At 47.4% G+C, this 16157-nt stretch overlaps 1 protein-coding gene across 3 annotated transcripts; it reads right to left on the bottom strand.

Annotated features, from left to right (window-relative positions):
• Nucleotides 1–352: 352 nt before the first annotated feature.
• Nucleotides 353–15901, bottom strand: KCTD21 (potassium channel tetramerization domain containing 21). 3 transcript variants are annotated; one of them, XM_042958930.1, is made up of 3 exons: nt 15852–15867; nt 15178–15269; nt 353–3462 (listed from the first exon to the last, which is right to left on the bottom strand). In XM_042958930.1, exon 3 carries the CDS (start codon nt 3430–3432, stop codon nt 2650–2652), a length of 783 nt encoding a protein of 260 aa, XP_042814864.1. In that variant the 5' UTR covers nt 3433–3462; nt 15178–15269; nt 15852–15867; the 3' UTR covers nt 353–2649. The 3 variants fall into 3 exon arrangements, with proteins under 3 accessions (XP_042814864.1, XP_042814863.1, XP_007079020.1); XM_042958929.1 differs by lacking the exon at nt 15178–15269 and having other exon boundaries at nt 15852–15901; XM_007078958.2 differs by lacking the exon at nt 15178–15269 and having other exon boundaries at nt 15804–15898.
• Nucleotides 15902–16157: the final 256 nt, after the last annotated feature.

Here is a 16157-nt window from a genome sequence, read left to right as displayed (position 1 = left end):
AGCACATTTTGTGGTCCTCTAAGCCTTTTCCAGATTGAACTTATTTGTGGCTGTTTCCATCCTCGGGGCCCACACACCAAATGCTCCAGGTGGGCTTGCTAAATTGTCCTCTCGAGGTGCTCCCTGCACGGCAGTCCACCAGTATGACTTCCTGAAAGAGCAAGTATCTACTGAGTTCCTATGTGCCAGGCCTAGCTAGGAATTTTCACGGCCACCAGCTCACTTAAGTCACATAACACCAGGAGGTGAGGTTGTTATCCCATGAGGAAACACATCAGTGGCCCTGTGACTGGTCCAAGGTTCCATAACAAGCGATGGAGCCAGAATTCAAATTCAGGTCAGCCTGACTCCAAGGCCAGGGTATTTTTCACCCCCTATAAATAAGCAGATGCAAAATAGTAACACTGATGATCATTTATACTGTATTCTCACGTACATTATTTCATTTGATCCTCACAACAGCCCTGTGAGGTAGGTAGGGTTATGTATTACTGTTATGCCCATTTCACAGATGAAGAAATGGAGGTGGCTCAGTGAGGTGGGCGACTTGCGCAGTCACACAGCACATTAGTGGCTTCACAAGTCCTTTACTTTCTCTAACGTCAAGCCGTTTGAATTAAGAAGCACCAAGAAGATGGAGAAAGATACTTTTTATGGAGAAGGAAAAGGGCAGTGGTGATAAACTGTTTGATTGTGGTCACAGCTTCTGCTGTGTCTGTTCTAACCTGGGTTCTCCTGAGTGACCTTCCCAAGTACTATTGGCCTGGTGACCTGGGACAGCTGTCAGAGACTCCTGGGTCCCACTGTAGGGGGAAAAGGCCTTTATTACCTAATGGATGCAGCCTTGCCCACAGCCCAGCATACAAGCTCCTTGTTCCCAGGGTGTAATTATAGGAAGTCCCTTCCTCAGCCCATCTCCTGTGGGTGCCTGTGTCACTAGGCTTCCCTGGTTTTGTCCAAGAGCCCCTACCCAATGGGGAAGATTCCCAAGGCCAAACTTAGGGATGAATCATAATGTGCAGTTTTGAGGTCTGCACTATTCATCACCCCTTGGAAAGTGGTGGCTTGGGGTGTCTTGCTCTGGACCTTATCCCAGGGAGGTCCACGGGTTGGTTATGACCAGAAACTGTACCACAGCAGAAGGCCACTTCTTTCCGAGCAATGTCACAGTGCCTGGACGCTTACTCTGAGAGCAGTGTTATGGTAACTCCAGGGCTCCTTGGTGCAATCCGCCCTGCCATATCCTGGCCTCCTTTCTCTGGCAACACTTTCTTGGGGCAACAAATCTTTATCCTCCAACAGGAGGTGGTCAAAAGCTATGCGGAGCCACAGTGAGGAGGCAGATGAAATGGGTGTCACAAAACAAAGTGAAGTGATCACAAGATGGGGCTGACTTACAAGGGATGGGAAGGGGGTTAACCTTGGTTCTGGACAAATCCCAGGGGGAATCCTAATTTGAGTAATAATATTTTCAGAATAAGGGTCTGGCCTTTTAAGGTGACTATTGTGAAAGAGTAAACAAACATACCTCTGAGTGAGAAAGAAGGTCTAGATCCAAGACTAGAAAATGGGCATGGAAGAACAGATTTTGGTTCAATGTAAGGAAGGGCTTTCTAACAGCACTGGCCAACCACGGCAGGGGCTGCCTTGGGGTTGATGAACTTCCCGTTGCTGGAAATATGCAAGGAGGGATGTGATCACTTGAAGGTGCTGGGGAGAGGTGCTTAGCCCCAAATGGGCTGGGGTGTGCTGGGGGCCAGGAAGGGCTAAACGACCACTAAATTATTTTCCAACCCTGAGAGTCCATAATATTATTTAAAATGACCTCTTTCAATGATACTTCAAATTCTTGGGGAAAGGATTACAGAAGTCATGTAACAGTCCACGTTATGAAACTCCTTCTGTTGCACTGGCTCCAGGTACTTTAAAATCTTCGCAGGGAAAGCAGCTCACCTGTGAAGTGAAAAACCCCCACATGTCTACATTTGGCCCAGTTCAGAGGGATATCCCCATCTTCTGAACCCTGCCTGGATGCTCACTCCTCTAGGCCATGCCACAGCTCAAATCTCTCCCCACAACAGTGGGGGCCCAAAATGCAGCTCTGAAATCATACTGCATTTCCACGCCAGCCAAACATGGTTGTCCCTGGGCAAACAAGTCCAAGGTCCCGGCTGCATCCTAGGGACAGAGGAGCAGGTAGAGTGGGGATCTCTGGTTACTTTAGGTCCTGGGAAACTGAAGGAAGCCTCTTGTTTTCATCCCTTTCCCTCCACCAGGGGCTCCTTTCATAGATGGCTAAGTGAGGCACTGCCTAGTGGTACAGAGAGAGCTGGAGCCTGTGGAAAATTCGCCATTCCTTTGTAGCCAGAAAGCCCTCCTGTGGCCTCCTTTAGGACACACTGGCAGGCACTTCACTTATGACAAACTGCCCATCTGTAGCTCAAAGTGGCAAGGAAAAAGGTAGCTCCGTTGAGAGGACACACGAATTCCTATAGGTAGACTGCATTGTGGGGGGAATCAAGTCCTGCTATGCGGTTAATACAGATTAGTAAAGCGCCCTGCCTCACACCACTGGTGAGACACTCTCCAGGACCTTGGCTGACATGCAGCTTCTTGGAAGCCCCCTCCTTCAGTGTTCCTGGGGTCCTTTTACCTGTACCGTATTAATCGAATAATCTTATTGTTCATAAAATCCACAGCGTGTGGGTGAGAAGAATCGATGCAGAAGCCATCACTCAGAGCAATTTTCAGCACCTCCTCCACGAAGACCTGGAAGCTGTTGATTTGCTTGTTGGCTGGCACCACCCAGAGCCTCTTGAGGTTCTGCTTGGTGTACTCCTCCTCTGGCAGGCCCTCCACATTGGCCACCCAGTCCAGAGTCAGGTGGTTGGGATCCTGCAAGTGGCTCGTGATGGAGGAGAGATTACCGTTGGAGCAATAGAAGAGCTTGGAGCCAAGGAGCTTGAGGAAGAGGCAAGAGGTACTGAAGATGTTGGCATTGAAGACCTCCATACTGGAGGAAGAGAGGCTATAGATCTGAGGTGCCTCCCGCACGGTGAAGTGGACTGTCTGCACACGCTGGTTCAGGGTGATATTGAGCATGGCATTCTTCTCAGCCTTGGAGAGCTCCACCTCCTTCTCCTGCAGTGCCTCAATCAGGGGCTGCACCTGGTAGAAGTCGGCCTCCCTTCGGAGCAGGCCCATCTCCTGGAAGTCCTCAGGCAAGTCCAAGTGGGAGGTCCGCAGGAAGTTGAGGATGTAGCGGAACACTTTGCCATCACGGTCAATGAAGCAGTTGCCCTGGCTGTCCCTCTTGGTGGGCATCTTTCCACTGAACATGGCACCCAGCATGGAGTCGGGGAAGCTAGTCAAGGTTGCCAGTGAAGTCGTATAGAGCTTCCCCCCAACGTTCAGTGTGATGGGGTCAGACATGGCAGGAGGCTGGGGTGCTGGAAAGTAGTCCTAGAGAGGGAGAGAAGTGAGAAATTACCCAACCATATCTGGTGTCTTAGTCTGTTGAGGCTGGTATAAAAGAATACCATAGATCAGGTGGCTTAAGCATTTATCTCTCACAGTTCTAGAGGCTGGAAAGTCCAAGATCAAGGTGTAGGCAGATTTGGTGTCTGGCAAGGGCTGTCTTCTCACTGGGTCCTCATGTAACAGAAGGGGCAAGAGAGCTCTTTTTAGAGTCTCTTTTATAAAGGCACTAATCCTGTTCATGAGGGCTCTATTCTCATAGCCTAATCACCTCCTAAAGGTGCTATGTCCATCACACTGGAGATTAGGATTTCAATATAGGGACCTGGGGGACACAAGCATTCAGACCATAACATCAATGTATGTACAGTTCTCAACTCCTTATTGTAGATCAAGCCTATAGTCCTAGAGGTTGAAATGAATTAATACCTGATGAGATAATTGCCACATTATTTAAGCGTATTAGGTTCACTAGGGAGTTAAAAAAAGAAAAAAGAAAAAATGAAAAAACAAAGCCTGGGTCCTGCCCTCCAGAGATTATTGTAATTGGTCTTTAATACCCTAGCATTGGTATTTTTTAAAAGCACCCTTGGTGATTCTAAATGTTCAGTTAAGACACAGAACCACTGCTCTAAGGAAGGAAAGAAAATGTGCTTGGACTACCTGCCCTTACACACATTTGTTTACATACTGGTGATACATCTTTTGACTTAGACAATATCACCATCCATCCCAATTGTGCAGATGAGGAACACGGTCAGGATTCATTCCCCATGCTCAGAGAGGTGAAGGGCCATGCCAAGTTTCAAACCCAGGTTCCTTTATGTGAGAGAGAAAAATACGTAAATGCTTACTAGTCAAACACTGGTACCTTCTAAGTACCTAGCCAATGCTCTGAGATTTAGGTCTCCCAGCCCAGCACTCCCTTCTGCTGTACCAATGATGCCTTCTTATTATTAGTCTATCTCAAGGATTTTACAATGAATAGCTATGATTAGTGCCATTTCCATCTCTGTCCCAGGCTTACAATGGGCCACTCAGCCCTCTGGACTCTGACACCCCTTCTTGGACTCTCATCCTCCTGTAACAATTAGCCTTGCAATGAAGATGTTCTTGACTCCTGGTGGCCTGCCCTTTCCCATCATGATGGCACCCCAGCTACCTCTGAAGAATTTGAGTTTCAGTGCAAACATGGGACTCTGCACGGAGCACCCTTTACCCATTCTCTACCCGCTTCTCTCCTTAACAAGCCCTTCTCCCCACTACCTTGCAGCCTCCAGTGTCTAAGGCTGGTGAGTCTCCTTCAACCTGAAGTCTTGGAGTCTAACTTCTCTTTAAGGTTCTAGAAAGGAAGGGATGTACCCTCAGCTTCCAACATACTTTCCCAAGATCCCACCTGCGGAACAGATTAAGCAACCCTTCCCTGATGCTGGGTGTGAGGGCCACAAAGAAGAATTGGACCCAGTGCCCCAGCCGCCCTCAAAAAGAAAAGGCTGGCAGGGAGACCAAGACAAGAGGCAGTGAGGGTGCAGTGACAAGGGAGATGGACAAGAGCTAAGGGAGTAGGTCAGGAATGAATTCTGGCATGCTTACTATCCACATGGGAAAACAGAGGTCTGAGGGAGGACTTCCCCAAAGTCACCCAGCAAGGATGATGAGCAGGCCAGAGCACTTCTTACCCTCACCATGCCTGTCTTCTGAGGAGGCTGGCTGCACTAAGACCCCCTTAACTCCAGGGGATGGAGACTCCTGCCAGAAAATGGAGGCCGTCCATGCTGGTGGAGAGAGATGCTCAGCTGCCTCACCCAACTGTCTAGGGGGTCACCTCATGACTCCTTCCTCATCTAATGGGGCACTGTGATACTGTAGAAAGGCATTAACCATCTGGAGTGTCTGAAGAGAAACGAGCCATGGTGAAGTTACAAAATTGGCAGCAGAAGCCTGGAGCAGATGGGCTGTGGGACAGCGGGGAGGTCCAACTGAAGGGGTGGGGCTAGGGCTGAGGAAGGGATGGCTGCTGTGTGGGGCCTGCAGCTGCAGGAAGGTGCTCTGGCTTCAGGGCTGACACTGGTCAGTTCTGTCTACAGAGGGCCCAGGCAGGAGATGGACCCATGAGCCAGTGCCATCCCCTTCCTCTTTCCAGAATCTTCCTTTTCTTTCTAGGTAGTAATTTGCATATGTTAGTTTTCAGTCTCTCTCCTTGATTTCCTTAAAAAAAAATTTTTTTTTAATGTTTATTTTAGAGAAAGAGTGTGGGTGAGGGAGAGGCAGAAGGGGGGGGCAGACAGAGGATCTGAAGCCGGCTCTGTACTGACAGTGGAAAGCCTCATGTGGGGCTGGAACTCACAAACCGTGAGATCATGACCTGAGCCAAAGCAGACACTTAACCGACTGAGCAACCCAGGTGCCCCATCTCCTTGACTTAAGGCCCGGGCTCTATCCAGTAGCTCAGCAACACGGAAAGAGCAGCCTCAGGCATCAGAGAGGCCGGGCTGTCTTTGCTGTTGGTTCTGTGGGCTGCAGACCCCATATCTCCTCTGTACGTTAGTGCTGAAGAGCTCAGAGCACTGGGTGGTGGTGGGGGGGAGAGGGAGGGAGATAGTCAGGAGCCACAAGGCACACCTGGCATACCTGGGGGCTCTTGGGTGGGTACCCAAACTCCTATTTCTCTGCTTGCAAAAGCAGCAGAGCATCTGCCTTCCTGCCTCTTCCCCAGAGCCGTGCGACTCCCTGGCATCGTCACTGCCTGTCAGCTACACAGGCAGTCGGGGCGGAGACTGGTTAGAAGCCAGATTTCCTGCCCCCTCCCTCAGTCTAAGGTGCTCTCTGTGGTATTCTCTCCATGCCACAAGTCACAGAGCTCAGCCGTCCAAGCCCCCATTTTCCACCATCACAGGTGTACAGGTCGTGGTGTAAATGGCACAAGGACACATGAGGACAGGACCTGGCACCTCAGGGCAGGAGGTGCTGAAAGCTTTGTGTGATGAAGGGTTTGTGGTCAGGTGGGGATGAACCGACGATCCTCACTGAGCTCCAGTCCCCTGTGTATCCTCAGCTGTGTCTTGGACTTCTCCACCTTGATGTTCCACGGGTATCAGAAGGCCTGACACAGAATTCCTCTTCTCCCAAACCCACAGTGAACGCTTCTCAGCCACTCAACTGCCTGAGCCTAAGATCCAGGAGGCAGCTCCGAGTCCTCATCCCTATAATTTTTCTCACTCTGACTCTTCAAACGCATCCCTAAAGCCCTCCCCGGGCTCTGGCTTCTCCTCTGCTCTCCTGACCTCCTCATTTGGCTCCCTGCCTTCTTCCTCTCCACCTTCCATTTCAGTCTTCTGGAGCACGACTGCCTGGCCAGACCACCTTGCTCTTCCAAGCTCACCTCCAGCCCCTCCCCCACTCTATCCTCCCGCATTCCAGATGGCACTGCACACATCCTCATGCTGTCACCTGCCTGGCTTTGCTCTCCCTATACCACCCTCTCCACCTTCTCTGCTGTCAACTTTGAAGGCCCCACCTATGAGCCACTGCGTCTCTGTAAGGCCATCCCCAGATCTCCACTAGGTTAACAGCTCTCCTCTTGGGGGTTCCTGGTCCTTTGCACAGCCTACCTGGCCGTGCCCACCATTCCATCATGTTATGAGCTGATTTGCACATGGCCCTCCTTCAAGGTGCAGATCACTGGACATCTACATGCAAAAAAAGAACCTTGACCCATATCTCGTACCATGTAGGAAAAATTAACTCCAAACAGACCATAGACCTATAGGTAAAATCTTTTGAAAACTAAAACTTCTGGGAGAAAACCTTTGTGACTTTGGGTTAGGCAAAGATTTGTTGCATGGGACCCAAAAGGCACAAACCATAAAAAAATCGACACACTGGACTTCACCAAACGAGAAACTCCTCTTCAAAAGGCAGTGTTGAGAAAATGAAAATAAGACACACTGGCAGAAAGTATTTGCAAAACATAGATCTGATAAAAGGTTGTTAACAAGAATGTAGAAAGAGCTCTCAAAACAGAAAACAGATAACCCAATGAAAAAATGGGCAGATGATCTGAACACACACTTCACCAAAGTCATATTGATGACAAATAACCACTTGAAAAAAAAGCTCAACAGCAATAGTCATGAAGGACATGAAACTTAAAACCACAATTAGGTAACACTGTATACCTATTAAAATGGCTCCAATAAAAAAATCTGACCATACCAGGGCGCCTGGGTGGCTCAGTCGGTTAAGCACCCGACTCTTGATTTCAGTTCAGGGCATGATCTCATGGTTCATGAGTTTGAGCCTCACGTTGGGCTCTGTGCTGACAGTGCACAGCCTGCTTTGGATTCTCTCCCTCCCTCCCTCCGTCCCTCTCTACCCCTCCCCCATGCTCTCTCTCTCAAAATAATACATAAACTTAAAAAAAAAAATCTGATCATACCGAACGCTGCTGACTATACAGAGCAGTGAGTCTCCTGAATTGCCAGTGAGAATGCAAAATGGTACAACCATGGTGGAAGTTTGGCATTCAGTTTCCGCATGACCCATCAATCCCACTCCTCATTATGTACCCAGAGAAATGAGGACATATGTCCATGCAAACACCTGTACCTGAATAGTTACAGCAGCTTTATTCATAATTGCTCAAACCTGGAAACAACTAAAATGTAAATGGTAAACACAGTCACACAACCATACAATGGAATATGACTCAGGAATACAAAGGGACTAGCTACTGACATATACCACAAGAGAAGAATGTCAAAAACATTATGTTAAGTAAAAGAAGCCAGCCTCAAAAGGTTACATAGGTAGGGCGCCTGGGTGGCTTAGTCGGTTAAGTGTCTGACTTTGGCTCAGGTCATTCTCTCTCATGTTTGTGAGTTTGAGCCCCATGTCAGGCTCCGTGCTGACAGCTTAGAGCCTGGAGCCTGCTTTGCATTCTGTGTCTCCCTCTCTGCCTTTCACCTGCTTGTGCTCTGTCTCTCTCTCTCTCTCGAAAGTAAATAAACATAAAAAAAAAAAAAAGGTTACAGAGGTATGTGATCTTATTTATGTAACGTTCTAAAAAAGGTAAAACTATAGAGACAGAAATCAGACCGGTAATTGCTAGGGCCTGGACTGGGGAAAAAATTGGCTACAAACAGGCAAGAGGGAATACCTTGGAGTCATGGGAACACTCTATGTCTTGATGTGGTGGTAGTTATAAAAGTTATGAAAATTCATGTAACAGTATACCCCAAGAGGGTGAGTTTTCACTGTATGTAAATTATGACTTCATAAACTGGAAAAAGGATCAAGATTGGGATTGTCTCATGAAATCAACACAATGGGTTGTGACCAGCTACATATATTGTTGGGAAACTTTTTCAGTTGTGTGTGTTTGTGCGTGAGCTGGATGGTGATCTAAAGTATGTCTTCATACTGTGAGCTGTGACAAAAATTGTTGTTGAAAACCACTGCCTAGGTTGTGATCTCCTTGAAGCACAGACACATCTCATGTCCCCGCACAGGCACTGCCTAGCACACAGCGGATGCTAGTGTCATGGGGATGGGGGAGGGGGGTGGGCAGCGGGGTGGGACGGATGAACATTTACTGGGCGTTTTACTACATCCAAGACCTTTACACTCACCAGCCTTTTAAATTCTTGGAGCAATCCTACAAAGTAGGCATCATTCTCCGTTTGGCAGATGAGAGAAAAGTGGACTCAGAGAGACTGGACACACAGCCAACTAGCAGAGAGCCCGTTCTCAGCCCACTCAGGCTGCAGAGTTGGAACAGCAACAAAGGGCTGTGATAGCTTCAGACAAGTTTGACAATCTCTGAAGCAGCCTTTAAAAACACTGCTCTGCAGCCTGCTTGGCAAGACGGTTACCACTTACCTAGCGCACACCTCCTGCTCTATGTGAGGAGCTTCATGTAACACTTGGTAGCATTTTATTTGCAATAAAAACATATAGAAAAGTACAGAAAATGATAGTATTGTGCTAAATGCTGTACATGCATTCCTTCATTTGATGTCTTCATAAGCACCCTGTGAAAGAGACTATTATTGTCTCCATTTTACAGATGAGGAAACTGAGGCTCAGAAAGTGTAGGAGTCAGTGGAGGAGCTGGGATCTGAATCCAGTTCTGTGTGGGTCCAACACTTGTGATCATTCCTCTTTCCCACCACGGGGTCTTAATGTGAGTGAGAGATGCACATACCCTATTCTCCATCCCGACCAGATGGAAATGTCCTTGGGTGGTGGGTCTGCAGCCGGCCTGGGGCTCTGCCCACTCCCATCGATGGAAGTGGGGACAGGACCCGAGGACAGCCCACAGTGCCTCCATGGCTGACACAGGGCAAATCCACTGAGAAGCCCAAGCCCTTCTATTCCAACAGCAGCGGATGATGTCTAATGACAAAGCCACGAAACACAAAATGCCAGGTTTTTCAGAGCCAGATTAGAAAGGATGAATGAGAACTCACACAGGACCAGGAAGTAGATAAAAGAAATCACCACTGAACGAGTTATTTTTCTTCAGCAGGAGGCTTTCCAAGCCTGCCTCTCGACTAAAAAATCAAGCAAGAGATTAGCCCTCTTTCCCTGTTTGAGAAAAGGGCTGGTGTCAAACCATCAAACCAGGAAATTATGCCATGCTGATCCCCAGACCGCCTGAGTTGGGGAGGCCAGGGGGCCATGGAAGTTGCTGCTGGAATTCTCTCCTTTCTGGAACGGGTCTGTGGCCCAAATGAGAGGGGGTCTTGAGGCCCAGCCTGGTACCATGCAAAGGGAAATTCCAGTCTGGGGCCTGGAAATTACCTGGCTGCAACCTCTACCTTTCTGTGACACAGAAAATAGAATTCTTTGACAGCAGATGTCCTGTGAGGAAGGGCAGCCAAGACATTGCTCTAGAGTCCTACTTTAAAACATGGTCCAGGCACCCACGTGTCCCTGCAGTCCTCATGCAGGACACAGCTAATGCTGAGTACCTGCTGTGTACCATACCTGCCAGCTCTGTTATACATATGAGCTCATTTAAGCCCCGTTAACACCCTTTCAAGAAAAGTATTATCTGCACTTTGCAAATGAGAACCTCAGGCTTTAAGAGGTAGGGAACTTGCACCAAACAGTGTCGGAGCCAGGATTCAAGTCTAGGCCTGTCTAACTGCAAAGTGTGGATTGTGAACAAAGGCCCTTGGAGAGATCTGTCACTTGTTCCCCTCCTACCTCTTACCAGGTGCTCTTACACCTGCCATCTGAATTTGATTCTGACCTATATAAAGACCAGGGTGTAGAGAATCAACACTTCCTGAGAACCAAGGACATGCCCTGAGCTATGCAAGGCACTTTCCAACAGACTATTTCATTAAAACACCACACAGATGCTGTGAGGTAGGTACGAGTGTTATCCCGGTGTTTAGGATTATAAAACTGATGCACAGAGTAGTGATGACAGCTGCTGAAGATCACACAGCTAGAGGCAGCAGAGCTAGAATTCCAAATGAGGTCTCTCTCCAAAGCCTGTGTCCCTTCCAGTAATATAAACCATAATACTTTATTAGGCAGCATAAAGAGGATTTGAATAGAGACTTGTAATGCTTCTGAAAGAGATGAAATATCTTCAAGTTGTTCTAAAATTAACTACAGTTGTTATGCTGTCCTAATCCAAATCCCAATAGTATTTCTTCAAAGGATTAAAAAAAAAAGATTAAAATCTTACTTTGGAAAAATTGATAAGTGATAACTTGAAGGAATATTTGAAAAAGAGTAATTACCTTAAATGCTAGTTAAGATAACTAGTAACTACTAGTAATGTATTAAATAGGATTATAAAGCAATGACATTCCAAACTGTGGTATTGAAACAATAAAAAGGAGAAGGAAATTTATAATATGTACTGAAAAGACTTATTAGCAATTAAAAAATAAATATATATTGATCTTTACCACAACTCTGCGACCCTGGCAGAACAAATCACATAATCTTGATTTCACCCACGCAGAGAGAATGAGTCCCTGACCCAGGGCTTCATGTGCATTCTTGATTTCTGAGTCATGGCCTGTAGAAGGTTCTGGGCTTGGACATGGCTCAGAGAACAGTCCTTTGGAGGCAGCCTGGGGTCTTCTCTAATCTGGGTCTTGAGCAAGAGACTGAACTGAGCCACAGAGGTTTTGGCCAACAGTCCATACACTCAGAGTCTTTAGGCATGGGCTTTCTGTGCAATTTCCTATATTACTGCCCATTGAGCTTCCATAATGAAACTACTTGCCATGCAATCTATTCCTTCTACACAGTGACGCCCAGTTGTAACAACACTAAATCTACTGATAATTACTTCTCTACCTGTCCACCTGTCCATCTGTCCATCCATCCATCCATCATTTCTTAGCTCTGCTCAAAGAGCCTACCAGTAGCACCCCAGTAGCAATGAGCACACCTGACTCCAGATCTTGGTTTCTAAATGTCATCTCCTACAAAAAGAAACCAGGGTTTCCCGGAGAAATTGATGGTTCCGGGACTTTGATAGAAGAAGTGCAAGGTGAGCCTGGAACATCTCTTGCCAGACAGCAAAGAAGCAATGAAAGATTAATGAGATCTTGTGAAAACAACACAGAAGATCTTAAAAGTTCTCATCAAAGGAAAAAAAGGATTTTTGTAACTATGTGTTGTGGTGAATGGTAACTAAACTTATTGGGATAATCATTTCGCAATATATACATATATCAAATCATTATGTTGTATACCTAAAACTAATACAATGTTAAACGTCAATCATATCGCAATTAAAACAAAACACGGGAGCTGGCCTGAAGGGACTCTCTTAGGCCAAATTTGGAATAATTTGAATACCAAAAAGGTTAATGATGATAATGGGTTATAACACATTGAATTTAAAAAAAATCATGACTCTTTGTTACTCCAAGAAGAAAAAAGACAGGGAGAGGAGAGAAAGACACACACAAACAGTGGAAAAAATTATTCTATAACAAAGAATACCAGCTAATAAATAGAGAAAGAATGGCACACTTAGAAAATTATCACTCTGCAACTTTCAATGTTGCAACTCGGGCAAGGATCATCAATGGATGTAGTGAAAGGTTACTGGGAACACACAATTTCGACATTCTCAAGGAATCACTCCAAAGACTAATGACAAAGGGAAAAATTACACCAATGGAGAGATCAGGCAGTCATGACCTTAACCAACAATCAAATTTAGCATTCATGGATAGTAGGACCCTGATATTATACACTTCCTGATGGGATGCAATAAGAACACGATGTTGCCAGAAAGGAAAAACAAAAAACAAAAAACAAAAAACCAACAACCCTGAATAACCATTGATAAAATAACCAAATTTATACAGGTAGAAGAGGCTCTATATAGAGTAAATGAGTTGCTTAAAGAGATATAACTAAATATAATGCATGAATCTTGACTACTTCTGACAAAAAAGGAAAACAAAACAAAAACCCAACTACGTAAGATTGGCAGTTGGAGAAATGTGAGTATATTGTTTATTAAGTGATATTTACTTCTTTCAAATTTTCTTAGGTACAATAATAGTATTATGGTTATGTAGGAGAATTCTGTAACTAGGAGTTACATGCTGAAGAATTTAGGGGTCAAGTGTCAAGATATCTGTAATTTGTAAATAGTTTAGCAAAAAGGTATGTGCAAAAGGAAAATCAGCAAAGGGTGAATTGGTGCATATAGGTGAAAGGCTACTCTTTAAACTTATCTGTAGCCTTGAAAATTCTAAAAATATTTTTATTTTGAAAGAGGGAAGAAAAGAATGCTTCCCTCATGGGACTATAGATGTAAAATTCCAGTCAGAGTGCCCGACCCCCAAACCAGCCAGGTTCAATAAACACATGTTATTACTACTACCAAGAAGCATTATAATCTGGTAATTTTCCTCTCCATGTGTTGCCGTGCTTTGGAGGATGAGGGAACCAACCAGGGCTAAGCTAAAATAGCCCACAGTTGGTGGAGGAGACAGAATTTAAACCCGAGTGGTCTCTCTCCATAGACCCACCGCTCACAGAAACCACGGAGCCAGGCCTGCCTGTTTCTGTGTTGGGATCCAGGCTGGGAGAAGATGGCTGTTCAGGCCTTGTTCCCCCTGCCTCCTCCAGAACCTAGAGTCTCTGCTACTACAGCAGGAAAGAAACTCCTGTCATGTTCACAAAGCGGGGCCCATTCTGGGCCTTAGAAATGTTGTGGGTGGGCAAAAAACCAGAGGGGCTTTGGCATCACCCGGGCCTGTGTTTGAATTAGGCTCTGACACTTTAGCTGTGTGGGCCTGGGCCGATTCTGGGTAGATGGTGACTGTAACAACAGCAGCAAGAATAATGGCTGAGCAGTTATTACTGTGCTAGGCACCTTCTGCATGTTGATTTCATAGATGAATGGATACTATCATTATCCATGTCAGGCCCTCTCTGATCTGTGCAATTTGCTGTCATCCTTTTTGCCTGCACTCTAAAAGAAAATCCCTTTCATCTGTCAGTCCCCTCAGCTGGAATTCCTTTCTTTCCTCTCTACATCTTCAGAACATTTTATTTCCACCTCTTACCAAAAGCCTACTTTGTTTAGGTAGTGCCTGACCACTCTGTTGAGGCTGACATCTTCCCTCTTCGTACCTGCCAGAAGCAGGCAGAGTAGGGGAAGGGGAAATTTCTTCCCCTTAGTGAGATCTGTTTTCTTCACCCCAGACTGACATCTACCAATAAGGAGGTTCATCACCACCTCCTGAATCTTAAAAACTTTTTATTTTGAAACACATTCTTGAAGTTTCAGTTTGGAATCTAAGCCAAGCCCAGGTGACCACCTGGAAGTAAATGGAGGAATTCCCACTGTGTAGAAGATAGATTGAACATGGCTGGGTAACTTTCAAGGGTGACAATACTCAGAGTGAGTAATGTGTCTCCCAGTAAGCTGGATGAGACTTCCCCCCCGCTTACTCAGTCCACCAAGATAAAGACTGGCTCACAGCCCTGGGGACCATATGGGAGCACCGCCCTTCACCTCCCAGTTCCTGGCGTCCCCACACCCAACAGATGTACTTTCAGCTCTGTTTTGCCCAGTTCGTATCTCTAAGAAGCCCACAGGCTGCTCAATACCCCCACAGCCCACACTGTAGGGGGAAAAGGTGCTTTCTAAACTCAGGTGACACACAGGGGCCCTGCAGTGAGCTGCCCAGTTAGGGTACAGCACGGGGTAAAGTGAGCTGGAAGGAAGCCACCTGACCTGACAACCCAGCTAGCTTCTCCATTTGCACAGCAAAGTACCTGGTGCAGACTCCCAACAACCACCACCATCCCCCATCTTCTTCCAGAATTTTCCTTCATCCTCTCAGCTTACTCTCAGGCTTCCTCTTGTGGTTTTCCTCAGACACAAGCACTCCATTTCAACCACTCTCTTTCTGTGGTCTTCCTGCTAAACAGAGGGCTTTGAAATCCATCTCATTTCATCTTCACAATATCCATAGGAGGGGTGCCTTAGAGGTTGGCATTCAGAAAGGTTGAAGCTGGTCCTGTCACACAACCTGCATACAGCAGGACATCTAAACTCTTGTTTCTTCCCTGCCATCCACTCCAGATTAAACCTCTGTCTCCCTGAAGTGCAGGAAATAAAGCAGGGTCTTTGGAGTAAGGAGTCCTATGGTTTGGGGCAAGTTACTTCACTTCTCTAAGCCTCTTGTTCCTCACCTGTAAATAGATACGGTGCCGCCTCTACAGGGTAAGAGCGTTGAATGAGATCATGTGTGACGCACTGAGTTCAAGGGATGGGCTCTTTATTTCTATCACAAGGAAAGGAAGATGTTTGTTCTGTGCATTCATGGGTATTTGCCCACTCGGGCACCCCTGTACCCAAACTGTATCAACGCGCGGCCGACCCTGGGCTTTCCGGGGCTGGGAAGAATCCTTTCCATCTCTGTGTCTCCGCCCCTCTTTCCCCATTGCTTTTTGGACCATCCCAACCAGTCTAACCTAGGCTTGCCTTATCGGCTTTCTCAGCACTGACGCCCCAGCCCTGGCCACCGGCTCCTCCGACCTCACTCTACTTCTCCTCCTCACCTAGAGACTCCGCCCTTCTTTGCCCCACCCACCAGACTCCGCCCACAGTCTCGACCCTCTTAATCCGGGCTTTTCCAACCTTCCCCATCCCGCCAGACTCTTTCCACCAGCTCCGCCCCTTCTTCCCAACAAGCGCCCCCTCCCCCGCAGTCTCTGGCGTTGCCATCCCCATTGCACAGATGAGAATGGCGAGGCTAAGATAGGCAAGATGACCTCTCATAGTAGGACAGGTGCCAGCTGGGCCCGCGTCCCCTCACCGGCTGTCTCTGCGCCCCGAGTCTCCGCTCGCGCCGCGCCGCACCCACCTCCTGCCCTCGCTCTGCAGCCTCCCCTCCGCGGGCGGCCAGCGCAGCTTTGCGAGGGGGGAGGAGGGCCAGAGCCCAGCCCAGGGGCGTGGCGGCCCGGGACCCGCGCGCTGCGCTCCGGGATTTGTAGTTCTCCCTGGTCTCTTTGCGGCTCGGCACGCCTAGCGCAAACTCCATCTCCCAGGAGGCATTGCAGTGAGCCGTCCAGCTCCCCGCCCCGCCCCCGCTAGAGCTGAGACCGGCTGGCCTTAAAGGGGACGCGGCCTGAGTGGCGGTTCCCAGGGTGGCCCCCGCTCCGGCTCCTCC

The sequence above is a fragment of the Panthera tigris genome, chromosome D1 (assembly GCF_018350195.1).
Source record: "Panthera tigris isolate Pti1 chromosome D1, P.tigris_Pti1_mat1.1, whole genome shotgun sequence".
NCBI lineage: Eukaryota > Metazoa > Chordata > Mammalia > Carnivora > Felidae > Panthera > Panthera tigris.
The sequence above is the reverse complement of the archived record's forward strand: the minus strand, read 5'-3'. Positions and strand labels throughout refer to the sequence as shown.

What these genes read in the sequence shown, in the direction of transcription:
- KCTD21 (XM_042958929.1), bottom strand. Translation starts at nt 3,432, where the DNA reads ATGTCTGACCCCATCACACTGAACGTTGGGGGGAAGCTCTATACGACT.